We start from the raw sequence: 14,585 nt of genomic DNA, 5'->3' as shown, positions 1-14,585 counted from the left end.
ATACTGTAGAGAAATTAGAAAACATTACAGCCAAAGAAGGCCTTAGGCGAAACCTTTTACACCATTAGTTATTTTTTTTCTGCTAGACCCATAAATAAAGATGACATGACAACTCACTAGGCGAACAACTAACACGCTCAAATACTAATGAGTTTGGGACTGCTTCAACTCCACGGATTGGTGGAGCTGGTCATCAATAGTTTCACTTTTTCGTGGAAACTAATTAATTTCGAAATGCAAAAAGATAAGATTATTAAACATCTCCCACGTATCTTTAGCTTCAGCTCCACGAAAAAAGTGAAGCTATATGAATGACCAGCTCCACCAAATTTGTGAAGCTAGAGTTGTCCCAAACACATCTATCGTATCGAGTTCATTTAGATTTTTCTTTATCCTGTCAAATTCTGAAGTCAGAACTCAAAGTAAGATGTGGTTTTTTAAGGATTAAATTTGTTACGGACTCACAACTAGAGGTAAAATGTGGAATTATTTCATAGCTAGAGACCGGTAACCTTAACCATTACACTTCGAGCGAAAAAAAACCCCTTAACCATTACACATATTTGGTGTCAATTCCCAAAGGTAAACATCGAGATAATCCATTTTGGCTGAGTTGTTGAATCAGTCTAGTTCATGCATCAATTCGGGATGTTCCTTATGCTGTTACGCACCCATAACAAGCTTGATCCTAACTCACAATAGAATTACAGGAATTTGAAGCTCTGGCATGATAGTATTCATGAAAATAAATTCGCTAGAATACCACTCGGTGGCCTAGACCGTAACCCAGGTAAAATACCTGACGGCGCAATGGCTCATCCGCAAAACGACGTCCCTTTCCTCCGCCCACATTTCCGATGCGGCTTAACCTTAACACCACACCAGTCGCCGTTCCCTATATATAAACTCTACACAGTCCCGATAAACAGAGTCGCGAGGCAAAGGAGCTCTCGTCCCCGGCCCCTTTGTCGTTTCCCTGGCTCCGCTGAAATCAAGTGACCACCCCAAACACCGACGCTGCCTCAACCTTGGGCCCGTCAGAGAAGCTCCTCCTCCTTGCCGGCAATCCATCGCCATGTCTCGCGCGGTTGCGCCCAATCAGGCGTCGGGGTTCCGTCTTTGACGCGCGCGATCGACGGCCCTCTCTCCTTCTTCTCCGCCAGACGCAAGAGTAAGTTTGCTGCCCCTGCCTCTCTCTGCTCCAGTCAATTACTAAATCGATCCCATAGAGTTGTTTCTCTCGGCCGCGCGTGAAATATCCTCGGTTGATGATTGATTCGTGTCGCTCGCTAGTTCTTGCCAAACCGTACGTGATGCCTAATTGCCTATGCTATGCAGCTATAACATGTCCCAGTTTTCTACGGAGTACTAGTACATAGGAGTACCTCGGGTGCGCAGTAGTGTTCTTAACTCCGTGTTTAGGGGCCAAGGTTGAGCCGCGTTGTTGAATCGCACGGTGGCAGTAAATTCATAGCGGTGAAAACGTGAGACATGCCAGATTTGACCAATACGCCGAGCACCATCGCCATAAACCTCCAAAAACACATCAGTTTCAAAAATACAGAAACTCCAAAAGTCGTCAGTTTCAGAAAAAGAAAAACTCCAAAAGACGATGTAACTGTAGTTTTCGCATCGAAACAAAGGAGGTGCCACATGCGGCTTCTCAAGTGCACAGTCTTGCAGTACAGCAGTACCAACTCAGGTTAGTGGAGTGTGGAAGTAGCCAAGTAGGAGTATAGCACATTGTTCTTCTACACTGAAAAAGAATAAACGAGTAAAACTTTAGGATTTATATGTGCCTCGGCAAGTGTGATCCTAGGAGATCTAGCCACTCTGCTCTGAACGATGGCACCGCAGAGGTGCTGCACACACCCATGCATACAGACTACAGAGGAGCCAGGAAACCTCAGTTCCGTAGCGCTGCTGCGTGCTGACGCTACCTAGGCATGCAATGATTGTGTGAGCGTTAAAATTTTCTCGCCATTAAAACTCTCTCTATATACGACTGCATTATCACCGTCAAAACTTTATACAACGGCATTTGTGCTCCCGTTCTAGGCATGTAGAGTTGTAGACTGCATTTCTGATCTCTAGGCAATGGGTTGAGCTCCGGGTCCTTTGACTTCGACCGGTCGCCAACGCACAAAGGAATCTTTCCATGTCTTTGATGGCAGGAGGGCGAACCCGTATATGGATATACCATCAAGACCAATTAAAAACTTGAAATAGAACTTTAGAACTAGGCCCTTTCCAAAAGGAACTTTAGAACTTATACATTTGCGCGGGTTGCTTTCAGACAAAGCACACCGATTGAATAAGATATCTGTAGCTTGTTACGTGCGTGCAAAAATATCCAATCCACTGCTGAGACCACAAGAAACTCGGACCGCGAAGCTTTTGCCCACTTCCCGATCATGCAATCTCTTTCCGTAGATTATGCCCCGAATGATAAAATAGAACACCTGTTCCTGTTCATCTATGCAGTCGGATAGTATATATTGGAATTCGATGGTCTGATGATGGCGACAGCTTCTTTTCACAGAAAAACTAACCTATTGATTTCCAACTAGACTTGAGCATTCAAAGAGGCCCTTGTGGACCAAAGCTGTTGTAGTTGCGGTACTAAAACTAAACCGTACGTACCAATGTCATTCAAAATTCAGTTTGCTTTGCTTAACAACCGAATGCACATTAAACATCAAGGAAGCATGCAGTTTGGTCGTCGCAATAATCATCTATACCTGCAATAATCAGGGGACATGGACACAACAGGCTTTTGCACTGCGCCATATTTAATTGTTGTCTGATGTGCCGCACAAAGGGATTGATGGCGACCCGGATCAGTTTGGTGACATATCGATCCTGTAAGGATTTAGGCGTACTTAGGTTACCGTATCCCCATTTGGAACGGCGGGTTAATACTTAATAGTTACGGAAATTTAGCTATTTACGTACCATGGAAACCCCCAGCGTGGCGTGCCAACGGTCGTGCGCTGAATCTGGGAAGAATAAGTAGTGTTTCACGATTTTGGATCATGGTCAGAACTCCAATTGGTTTTGCTGCGACGGTGCTTAAAAATTCCTCAACACGTAGTAGGAGTACTGGCTTAATGAAGTTTAATTAGGTACTACCTGATGATCGGGTGAGGAGGCAATGTCCAGTTTGCGGACAAAGAACAGCATATCAGATACTCAGATTCCTCCTAGTCCGACATGTTCCGTCCATGAGCGCCAAATCAAACACGGACCTTCCTCTCCAGCTCAACGTCGTCGTCCAATAATGAAGGAGCCGACCCAACAATGGCGAAAAAGAAAGAAAACAAAGGCGCGGGAGAAACCCAACCCAGGGGCATTATTTGCACTTGTCCTTATCACCACCGTCTGTTGTACTTGTCACGAGCAATCTACATGCCAATCCACCACCCAAGGGCGCAGCACAGCGTAGGGACCCCCCCATAACCCCATTGCCTTTGAATGGCCCGTATCTGTGCCAAGTTATCGAGTAAACGTACGTAAAGCCCGGCAATTACTCCAGGCCGGGGAAGAAGGGGGGTCCCCCCACGGCACGCTGCTGCAGCTTCAGGCAGGCAGGAATCGATCGGGCAAGGGATCCATGGCGCGTCCGGTGGTGATGGCTGCTACAGTTTCCGGCTGTACCCGTCCGGCGTGTCTCAACAGTAGCTAGACCGGAAACGTAAAACCGCCCTTGTCCCCACCCCACGCGCTGCGGCCAAAAGCTAGCATAGCACGGCTGCTGCTGCTGCACGAAGACACAGAGGGAATTGATTTTGAAACTGACCAGGCAGTTTTTTGTTTGGAGGCCTCCCGTATGTACGTATAATGTACTCCGTATTTGCTTGGCTTGGCTAGACTAGCTAGGTATCTTCCGTCCATTCTGCCCTCACATCATCACCGATCAGCTTTCTGGCCTGCCGTAGTCTGGTAGTCTGGTACTACACCAGCTAGTGGCACAATTTCGATAGGCTTGTGCTTAAGAGTCGGTTGCTTGTTGATCATGGTTTTACTTGTGTACCCGAGTTTAGGGGGGTTTCTTAGGCCGTTTGTGGTTGCCTCGCCATCTGCCAAACCTTCTATTTGAGGGGTGGCGATCGTGCATTTACTGGCATGTGTCCGTGTCCAGAGGCTTAATTTACAGCATGTGGCTGTCTACATTGCCAGTTTGCTCGCCACTGTGCTAAAAAGGAGAAGGGGGCGGGGGCCTTCGTTTTATTTCCTTCCAAACAAACGCCACCGCTCTGCTCGCTACTACCTCTCTTGCGCAAACACTCCCATGCGATTGCGAGGAGCAACTTTTGTGATGCCATGACCGTTTCGGCCATTCCCTCGCTCCGCCTCGCTGAGCTCCCGGCTTTAATTTCTCTCAATCAATGGACAGGCTGCAGCGGCATGAGGCGTTGACCGGCGGTCGGGGCGGGCGGCGGTCCTCGATGTCTTCTCGGCGGCGGTTCCACCACGGCGGCGGCGGCGCCAGCGACAACGAAGACGGCGGCGGCCCAGCAGCGGCGGCGCCGGCTGTGGTGGACCAGGCGGAGTGCACGGCGCGGTCGTGCCGGTCGTGCGTGGCGGTGTCGCTGGCGGACTGCATCGCGCTGGGCTGCTGCCCCTGCGCCGTGGTCAGCCTGCTGGGCCTGGCCCTCGTCAAGGCCCCGCTCGCCGTGGGCCGGCGCTGCCTGCGGCGGCTCCGGAGGCGGCAGGGGAAGCTGAGGCACAAGAAGCGCGTGCGCGACGACCTCGACCTGGCCCCTGGCGCCAAGCTGCAACCTGGCTCCGATGCCGCGGCGGCATCGAAAAGCGAGGACGACTTCCTGGTGACGACGGCGATGGCGGCCGCCTCTCCGGGCCTCGGCCATCAGGTGATGAGCGACGCGGAAAAGGTGTGGCAGGAGATGTACCAGGTGGGCCATTGGGGATTCGGCCGCCTGTCCTTCTCCGTCAACCCGCCGTCCGCGAGCGCCAGGGCCGGCTACGTGGCCACCGGCCGCGACGCCGCCGACGACGACAGCTGCGAGAGCGACGTGTGAAGAAACCCCTGCTGCCTGCCTGCCGTCTCGGCCGTCCGATGCATCGCTGTGTCCCGCCTCCTCCGTTCTTTTTTTCTGTCGCTGCACCTGCACGGCACGGACGGCTCGGCGGCGACAAGTCGGAAGAATTCCACCGTCATTGCCGGCTTTCGTGTTCGCCAGAGAAGCCTCGAGGGGGGGAGCCGAGCACCGCGAGATGGATGTTTCTCATGGCTTGCGATGAATTCATTCCCAGCACATGATCCAATGCGAAATCGTTTGGGGATGCTTGGGAGGAGAAGCGGCATGATGGCTGGGTGGTGAGTTGGACGCCCTGACGCGCGTCATAGCTTGGCTGCCTCGGAGCCCCGTGCTCCGGTGGCTCGGCTCCTATCCCGGTGTTCGTTCGTCTTTCTTGATCTTTTCTGGGTTTGGAGATCTCGGTTTGTAGCTACAAGTTGTACATAATTTGTTCCTTCGAGGTTTCCAGGTCTCTCTCTCTCTCTCTCTCTCCTTGGTAAACCCTGCACATATTTCCGGGTAAAATGTTTCAGCACCGGGTCGTATCTGAGATTTATTTGTTTGGTTCATCGGGAAAGTTTGTGGTCTTCTTCATAAACACGGGAACGCGATTCGCCATGGATCCGATGAACCGGCATTTGTTCGCGTCTGAAACGGTTCAGGTTAATGCATATCTGTATGCGCTGCACGCCTGCGCCGGCACTGCACACGAATCGGTCGGTCACTTTTGCTGGTGCGCACTGTCCTGCACCTTGCAGACCTGCAGGCATTCGTAGCCTGCAAATTAACCCCATACATGAGGTTTCCTAACAACTCTTAGTTAGAGACCTGAGCTATGTGTCTATGTCATCTTGGGATAACCTCTCACGATCCATCGAATCGTAAATTCGTAATCCAAATGATGAAGAACAAATGTAATACCTCACTCTCTACATTTCGTACCTGCTGGAGAATGGAAAATGGACCCCGTTTATCTGCAATGGTTTTAAGTGTCCTTTCTCTGGAAGGATGTGCATAAGAGTTTCCCGAGTATCCTAGCCCACGCGAAACCGTCTTCTCCAAAGGCGAAAACTCAAGAAACCTGACCGCGGGAGCATAGAGCTGCGTGTTTCCAATATTTTGGTCACGTCATTGGACATACAAACTTCCGTGAAGTCCTCCAACATCCAAAAAAAAATGGTACTTCCTTTGCGAGTTCCTTCCATTTATCTTCAAATTTTGTGAGAAAATTTTGAGCTGGTCTGACGTTGCAATAATGACAGGCCGGTTATTTTTTTTTTGAACTTAAACTGTAAGAACTGCGCGATTGCAGTCTGACAGTATATATATATATATATATATATTAAAAATGAGACACCAAAGTGCGACCTTCGAGGATCGAACTTTGGTGGGCTGCCAGCATACCAAGCAAAGTGTCCCACCCCATCTCGAGGAAATGGTGATGAATAGAGCCAAGAATCTCTCAAGGAGGTGAACCCTGTAGGTACCTTATCCAGTACCACGCGCGATGCACCGCCTTTTGCCGCCCATGCGTTATGGACTACGTACTATGTTTATCGATCTGTTGTCTTGAACACTGTGTGTATGCCTTTCAGTTCATGTGTTGAAAAACATATTACCTACTTATAGTAATGTATGTCCTCCAAAATCTTGGTTATATCCGTTGTGAAATATTGCATGTATGTGTCTAGAAGATGTGGTTGATTCATATTTATGTCATGTGATGTGTATCTAAATTTTTTATTTTGTTAACCTGGTGTAGATTTCTATGGTATATTCATATTTTGTCTATCTAACTTTTAGGGGGATTTACGCCTATTTTGTGAAAAGAAACTACATTTGATTTCATTGTTAGAAATTGCCTGGGCCACTGGATCGATGTGTTGGGCTTGGCCTTGACAGTTAAAAATTGATTGGCCCACCTTTGGTTCAGCCCAATAGGGGCAGCGGAAATGATGTACTTTCATCAACTTATTAATTAGCCTAGTTCTTAATTGCTTAATGAAGCAATCATCTGCCGCAGTGCAAAATGAGATGCCCATGGTTTTGTTTCTCACAGTACAAGACTAGGTTACACTTAGTGCTTCTGTGGGCTATGAATCTTACCTTTTAAAATTCACCAATATGGATTTCTGATGTTCTAAATTTTATGGGTTCTGAATGTTATTCCCGTTAGTTGGATTTGCAATGTTCTGAATGTTAAAGTCACAACCAGCCACTCGTCTTGTTAGTTGGATTTGGAAATCTTCATGTCAATCCAAACAAAAAAAAATCTTCTGGCTTCTAATCCTTGACAGACTCAATACTAGAGATCTTATGGTCAGGAAAAATTTCTATGTTGAAGATTGTTGTTGTGTTTATGTGATGAAGATGTTAATGAAAGTATGACTCATCTCTAAGCTAGGCATAGAATGAAACATTGATCTATCACTCATTGACATGCCGATTCAGACTGGTGTGCAGAACCGGAATGTTTCATGCTTCAAAACTCTTATCTTGGGCTGCTGATCCCTATGGAACCATAGAAACAACATCTTCCTTAATGGAGTCAGAGATAGTGGCTTTGCATTTCAGATGTTCAAGGAATATTTCCTGTTGGTTAGGCACAGAACTAAACCAAGTCTGAAAGAGGGGATGCTGACCTGCCTTGACACTTTGTAATTTTATTTCTTTTCCCCCTTGTAAATATCCATTGTACATATTCATCATATAATAGAAAATGACACAGTAGGGGCCTTCCCTACTGTTTTGTGTCAAAACAAACATGTACTTCCCAAACTAGACTGCGGGCTGAGCATTCAAGATGGTGTTATTTAACTGCTTGTGACTTGTTTTGCATACTTGTTTTGCATTTCAAACTTTATTACATGCTGCATGCTATCAATATGAGGTTAGGTGTCCCTCGTTGCCGCCACTCCCAGATGTAATTTTACTAACACACGGCAGGGCCAGCACGTATGGCAAGAACATGATTGGTACGATGCCTCCGAAGTAAACTAACCTGTTATTCAATGGGTTTTTCCTTCCTGCTCAGGTTGATCACCAAGGCTGGCATCCCCATCAACCCATATGACTTCAACCAACTGACCGATGAATAAAGTTGCCATGTGTTAATGAGTTCATCATACAGTACCAGGTTTAGGCACACAAGTTAAATCACAGTAGAAACAACCCATGCCTCTAATTATACGCGCGCGGTATAATGCACCGCATTTTGCCGCCCATGTGTTATGGACTATGTATTATGTTACCTATCTGTTGTCTTGAACACCGTGTGTATGCTTTTCAGTTTGCGTGTCGAAGAACATATTACCTACTTATAGTCTTCCTTGTAATGTATGTTCTCCAAAACCTTCGTTATATCTTTTGTGAAATATTGCTTGTCTGTGTCTGGAGAGGTGGTTAGTTCATCTTTATGTCATGTGATGTGTATCTGCAAATTTTTTTTAACCCGGTGGATATTTCTATAGTCTATTCCTATTTTGCCTATCTATTTTTTATGGGGATTTATGCCTATTTTGTAAAAAGAAACTACATTGGATTTCAGTGTTAGAAATTGTCTGGGTCACTGGATGATGTGTTATGCTTGGCCTTGGCAGTTAAAAATTGATTGGCCCACCTTTGGTTCGGCCCAACAGGGTAGCAAAAATAACTAAGTGTTGTACAAAACAGTTAAACTTCTATCCAAAGCATCAATCCAACACTAGCCTAGCGGTAAGCGATGTATTTTCACCCCCAACGACCTGGGTTCCTAGCGGTTAGCGATCTATTTCCACCCTCAACGATAGCCTTGATACATACAAAAGAGCTAAACTTGTATCCAAACCAACAATCGAACAATAGCCTACCAGTAAGCCATCTTTTCCCTCACCCAACGTCCTGGGTTCGAAACCCACCACAATCCGCCACGGTTTGCAATGACAAAAAACGATTCCTTCTTGCATTAACAATCTTAGGTGATGGGCAAACCTATGCCGTCATAAAAAGAGAGTTTTCGTGATGGATTGTAATTTTGTCAGGGGGCTATCCGTCATTGAATATGATATTTCTTATAGTGGTGAAGGGGGCACTCCTATTTATAGCTGTACAAGACCATGGGATATATGACAAGTGGCGTCATCCTAACATCCTACTAAAATATCTATTCTCTAGAGTACTCTACAAAATATCTTAGTTCTAGAGAGTTCTCACTTATTCATTAAGCTTATCTAAGACCTTCAATGGTAAATAGCATACCTCTTCATGTAACCTCTAAGCTTTCTACAATAATTCAATCTCTCATGAAAAACATTCACTAGAAGCCTTCTTGTAAATATCTTACTCCTCAAGTAATCTAAACTATTCTAGAATATTCTCGATTATGCATTGCTAATACTCAACACTCCCCAGTTTTTTAGAATATATTGTCAAGTATGCATTTGCTATTTCTCAAAAGGTTTGTTATGGCAGATGATCGTATTATTGTTCTTAATCAACTAGCAAGGTGTTCGACACAATCGCGCGGGAAACAACTCAATCATGCATCATTATTTTCTAAGTAAAGTAGATATGTATTATTGTGTTATTTACTCCATCTATTCCACAATACAACGTGTATATTTTTTTCTCATTTGTTCCACAATACACCTCATTTTGTCTTGATACCCGCACCCGGTCAATAACTATTCACATCCATTTATTATTAACCCAATATGAGTGGTCAGGCACTAAAACGAGAGCTGCCTTGATTCAAGTGCAAAAATCTATACGAGGTGTATTTTGGAATGGAGGGAGTACATGATAGGTTGATAAAACAACAGGATTAATCAATCCTATTTATCTAGAAAAGTAGTATCAAGCAATCTCACAACCCATATAAGTACGAAAGTATATCGAGTCAAATATGTTTTCAACATCAGACTAAATGTTTCACTTGCATGTGTTTTTGTATTAAATTTCAGAACTAAACGCTAAAGTGTTCATCGGATGGTTGCTCGACTTCTGCATTAGACTGATTGATTGTTTGTGTGTGTCATTATTTTGTGTTTGCAATTACAGTTCACATCTATCAAGTTGGTTTTACTAGATGATTCATCACACGTGATATATACATCACATTTGTAAATAAAATACAAATTCAAATTCACACGTGGAATAGATGGATCGGTTATTTGCATCTGTAGTCGTGTGTATGCCAAGTAATATTAGTAAGTGTGATTTCCGTGATACTGCATCATAATTCAAGAGTAAAGTTCTACTTGATTATTCTGCCGATACTCGGAAAGTCTAGATCTCTTTGCTTCATTCATGTGGTTCTATATAATTCAGTTGCATAGCGCGGAAGACATAATTCTGAGAATTGAAGGATGACGTATTGCACTATTTGATAGTTACAAAGTTTTAGCATAAAACATGACTCTCGCTTGTGCAATTACTGTGGACTCATCCTCTTCGTCCAAAAAGAAAGGAAAAAAGCAGTCCTCTAGTCCGTTGTATGACCTTGTGGAATCTGAAGTAAAAATGAACCGGACTATGTGCCAGCCGTATGGCAATAATCATAACCACCGTATATTTCCCGCTATCCTCCATCCGATCCGTTCCCGAGGCCGAGCCGCACCTTCTGCTTTTTTCCGCACCGAGCGTGCATGCAAATAGAACTGAGACGGGGCTGCGACATCTGCACATGTGGAGCTGCGCCTCCTGGTTTTTTAAGATGCTCTAAAAAATTTAGAAAGTTGTGTAGCTCGAATCGCGTATCCGATCAATAATCCGTTTTAAAAAGTTGCGTAGCTCGAATCGCGCACCCGATCAATAATCCGTTTTCACATATGATTTCGTGTCAACTAGGTATTCAAAACAGGCCGGGCGAGCACATATGGGCAAAATACGGTCTGCTCAGTCAGGCCGGGCCAGGACATACAACACTCGAAGAACGCGATCAATTTTGCGTGCGATTCCAACATGGGCTGTGCACCCATGGCCTGTGGGCCGTGGTTGCGCGTGCGGGCCTACTGTTTGGGAGCCATTTGCTCGGTTTGGGAGGAAGTCTCTCCATGGGGATCACGACTCTGGGAATCCACGTCCACGCCAAGTGCAGCTCGGTTAGGTTAGCAACATCCACGTTCTAAAAAAAAATAGAGAGGAAAAAAGTAAGCAAGAAAAATGAAAACTAAGCAAACAACCACGTTCCAAGGAGAAACAGAATCAAGTAAAGCATTCCATAAGAAGAAACAGAATCAAGTGAAAAAGAGAGTGGTAGAGGACACCTGGACACCCCATACAGCACGAGCAGTCACACGCAGCCAATTTGGATGGTTTTTACTTCTGGCTAGGCATCAAAGCTCCCCTCGCATCGCATGCATCCATCCATTCCAATCGCGTTTCTCGGACTTCTAGAAACTCACACACGCACGCCTTACCGCGCACGACGCGTGTCCCGCACCCTCCACCAAACGCCCGCTACCGCCTCAACCATCGGCTATCTCCTTCCCACTGACGTGTGGACCAGGAACACAGTATGGCCCACTAGCCAGCGTAAAAGATAGCGCCCCTTATCTGCTTCGTGCGCCCATGCCACGCCGCCCTCCTGTTCACTGCCCGCCGCCACCGGCTCAGGCCAAGCAAAACAACGAACCCGACCCTGCCCCAGCCAAGCAAAAGGAAGCCAGAGCCCATCAAATATCTGCTCCCACCTAGCCGCAAAAGGCGAGGAGAGAGTCATGGAGGACAGAGACCTCGCCCCCGCCGAGAACCTTTCGGAATCCCCAGACGACGTCGTCGGCGGCGGCGACGAGGGAGAAGAAGAAGAAGGAGGAGGCGGGTTCACCTTCCCCGTCCTCGCGGCGGACGCGTGCGTCGTGCCCGTGTATCCCATCTTCGGACGCCCCCCGTCGCCGGGGGCATCCGTGGAGGAGCCGGAGACGGCCACCGTGCGGATGCCGCTGGGACGTCTCCTGCTGGAGGAGCGGGACTTCCGCGCGAGGCAGCGGGACGACGAGGAGGGCGGCGGGCTGGAGGGCGTGGCGCCGGAGAGCTACTGCCTCTGGGCGCCCGGGCAGTCCGCTCCGGCGTCCCCGCGGCGGTGCCGGAAGAGCGGATCGACCGGATCGGTCCTCCGCTGGCGCCGCATCAGCGACCGCCTCGTGGGGCGGAGCCACAGCGACGGCAAGGAGAAGTTCGTGTTTCTAACCGCCGGTTCAGGGCCTCCCAAGCAGCAGGACGAGGGGGAGGAGGAACAGGGCGGCAGAAAAGGCGACGGCGTTGTCGGCGTCGGTGACCGTGGATGGAGTTATTACGGCAGAGGAGGAGGGAGCGGCGGCGCTGGCCGGAGGAAATCTTATCTTCCGTACAAGCAAGAGCTTGTTGGGCTGTTCGCCAACGTCGGTGGGTTACGGCGAAGCTATCCCCCGTTTTAATGCTTTTTTTTTCTTTCTTATATTTTGCCCTTCTTTCTGTTCTAAGATCTTGTCTGTTTCTTTTGTGTGCATACTGGATAGTTTCATAGTGTTAGAAATAAAATTCGTGTGGTTATAAATTATATAGTCGACTTATCTAAGAGATAAATGTAAGAACAACACCATCTTCAAAATGGAGTCTGGCATCCAAAACAATCAAAGGGAAGCAGAGGATATTTGTAGGTTCTCTGTTTGCTGCAAACTTCAGCCAGAACTGCTGTCCTTTTGTTCTTTCTTCTGTTCTTTTCTCATCAGTCCCGGGACGAGTTTTTACATTACACGTACGAATAAAATGTCCATGTTAATGATTGCACGGAGAGAATTCCCGAATTTGTCTGTTGCTGCTTTGCTCGTACCGGTCAATCATGTGCAGCGTGTCATTTGGGCCAAGCTCTGATCGGCCACGACAGCTGATTTTACTATTGTGACGTACTAGCAGCCCTGTTTTGATACGCACAGGTACGGACAATTTCATGTCACATTAAAACCTAATGTTGATGTCGCGAACGTCAGAATATAGATGTTCTGTATTTTTAAGAAAAACAAGACCGATTGTTTCAACGTTCTTCGCGAATTTTCAGACTTGCATTTAGAACAGACAACCGTGTGCGTGTATACAAACGGGAGATACGGTTTCTTCATTCTGTCGATCACTACCACTATAGTATAAAAGTATTATCTAAAGTGGTAGCGTACTCTTACGATAAGCAAGAATCAGCTGGCTGTTGTATCAAAATATACAGACGCCAACCACGACATATTCTCCGGCGCAAGAGGGATCAATTGCAGCAGTATTATGTCTACTCCATCAGATGTGGAGAGATCACCAATTACACCAACTACTGGATGGGACTGGGAGTGGGACCTCAATTTCCCCCAAACGCTTGGCTTTGATGTTTCCTTGTCACGGCGCTCATCCACCCACGAAGCACGCCACCGGCATGCGACGGGGACAGGACGATCGAGCGCCCGAACGCGACAGCCGCTTAACCAAATCCGACGGGCAACCACACAGATGTGCAAATCGTCGGCCCTGTTTTCTCGGAGAAAACTTTGGGTTTCGGTCCGGCAAAGCTACCTCGCCACCTCTGCACAGGTTGTTGGCCTGGCCAGCACTCGTTGATGCCTGCATGCCTTTCCCCCCCCCCCGGACGCTGGCGACTGAGTCCGGCAAAGCTAGCACGCGGAGAGCCATTGGTTAAGTATTAGCTGAGCGAGTATCTTCGTAGTACTCGCTAGAACGCACAAAAGAGCACTATCGGTAGCGGGTTGGTTCACGCGTTAGCTAGTGTGGTGCGCTGGCTAAAATAACCCGGCTAAGCTAGCCTAGCCGTCATTTGTCCAAGGGCTTTCGGTGGCAGGCAGCCGTGATCGGCCGGGGAACAGAGTGGCAACATAGAGCGCGCGCGCGAGTTCGCTTCGGTCTCACTCCAAACTCCATGTCCCTCCCTTGCCGTGCGTGCACGCACAGGCCATGATTCCGACCGGATCCGTGGCCCAATCTCGTCGAACGCCAGTGCGCCATCGCTGGGTGCGTACATCGCAGTTTGCAAGGCAGAACGAGTGGGGCAGTGGGCTCGATCGGGGGCGTGGCTTGGCGCCGGCTTCGCTCCGATCCGTGGCGTGGCGCGGCGTGGCGTGGCGTGGCGTGGCGTTGAACTCTCCGCCCTGAAATGCTACCGCGGCCATCTTCGAATGGTAGTTCAGGGATGCTCTTCCCTGATTGACAGCCACAGCCGTGCGCGTGTGGCGTGTCTGCCCTGTAGGTAGACGTGCGCGTGCATTCGGGACTCGGGAGAAGTGGCTGCCTACTGATGATGTTCCAGCGCTCCACTCAATGATATGGGTTGTGCATTCGAGAACTACCCGCACGTTGCCAATTCTGTTTCCGTGCTGCTCCGTTACCATTTTGCAGAATGCAACTAGCCTCGCGACTGTTCGTGCTCCACTCCCAAACAGACGGTACAAGGTTCAACAAATAGGAGAATAAATGGTGCGTTTGGATCCTAAGCAAAATTAGTTATAGCCTTGCTTAGCAAAGGTAGGCGTTTGGTAGAAAAATAAAAGCCAGCTGTGCCCAGCAAACTAGTCAAGATGGGCTAGAAAATGC

The 14,585-nt window shown here is 47.7% G+C and overlaps 2 protein-coding genes across 3 annotated transcripts; both read left to right on the top strand.

Moving 5' to 3' along the window:
• Positions 1 to 936: 936 nt before the first annotated feature.
• Positions 937 to 5,611, top strand: LOC100846397. 2 transcript variants are annotated; one of them, XM_014898449.2, is made up of 2 exons: positions 937 to 1,171; positions 4,397 to 5,611. In XM_014898449.2, the coding sequence occupies exon 2, from the start codon at positions 4,449 to 4,451 to the stop codon at positions 5,040 to 5,042; it is 594 nt and encodes a 197-aa protein (XP_014753935.1). In that variant the 5' UTR covers positions 937 to 1,171; positions 4,397 to 4,448; the 3' UTR covers positions 5,043 to 5,611. The 2 variants fall into 2 exon arrangements, with proteins under 2 accessions (XP_014753935.1, XP_014753934.1); XM_014898448.2 differs by lacking the exon at positions 937 to 1,171 and having other exon boundaries at positions 2,074 to 5,611.
• A 5,969-nt stretch (positions 5,612 to 11,580) lies between these two features.
• LOC100846091 lies at positions 11,581 to 12,713 on the top strand. The gene has a single exon (XM_003566912.4). The coding sequence runs from the start codon at positions 11,741 to 11,743 to the stop codon at positions 12,434 to 12,436; it is 696 nt and encodes a 231-aa protein (XP_003566960.1). The 5' UTR covers positions 11,581 to 11,740; the 3' UTR covers positions 12,437 to 12,713.
• Positions 12,714 to 14,585: the final 1,872 nt, after the last annotated feature.

This window comes from Brachypodium distachyon, chromosome 2, assembly GCF_000005505.3.
Source record: "Brachypodium distachyon strain Bd21 chromosome 2, Brachypodium_distachyon_v3.0, whole genome shotgun sequence".
In the NCBI taxonomy this organism is placed as follows: Eukaryota; Viridiplantae; Streptophyta; class Magnoliopsida; order Poales; family Poaceae; genus Brachypodium; species Brachypodium distachyon.
The sequence above is the reverse complement of the archived record's forward strand: the minus strand, read 5'-3'. Positions and strand labels throughout refer to the sequence as shown.

Excerpts from the sequence above, each read along its gene's own strand:
- LOC100846397 (XM_014898448.2), top strand. The coding sequence starts at position 4,389 with ATGGACAGGCTGCAGCGGCATGAGGCGTTGACCGGCGGTCGGGGCGGG.
- LOC100846091 (XM_003566912.4), top strand. The coding sequence starts at position 11,741 with ATGGAGGACAGAGACCTCGCCCCCGCCGAGAACCTTTCGGAATCCCCA.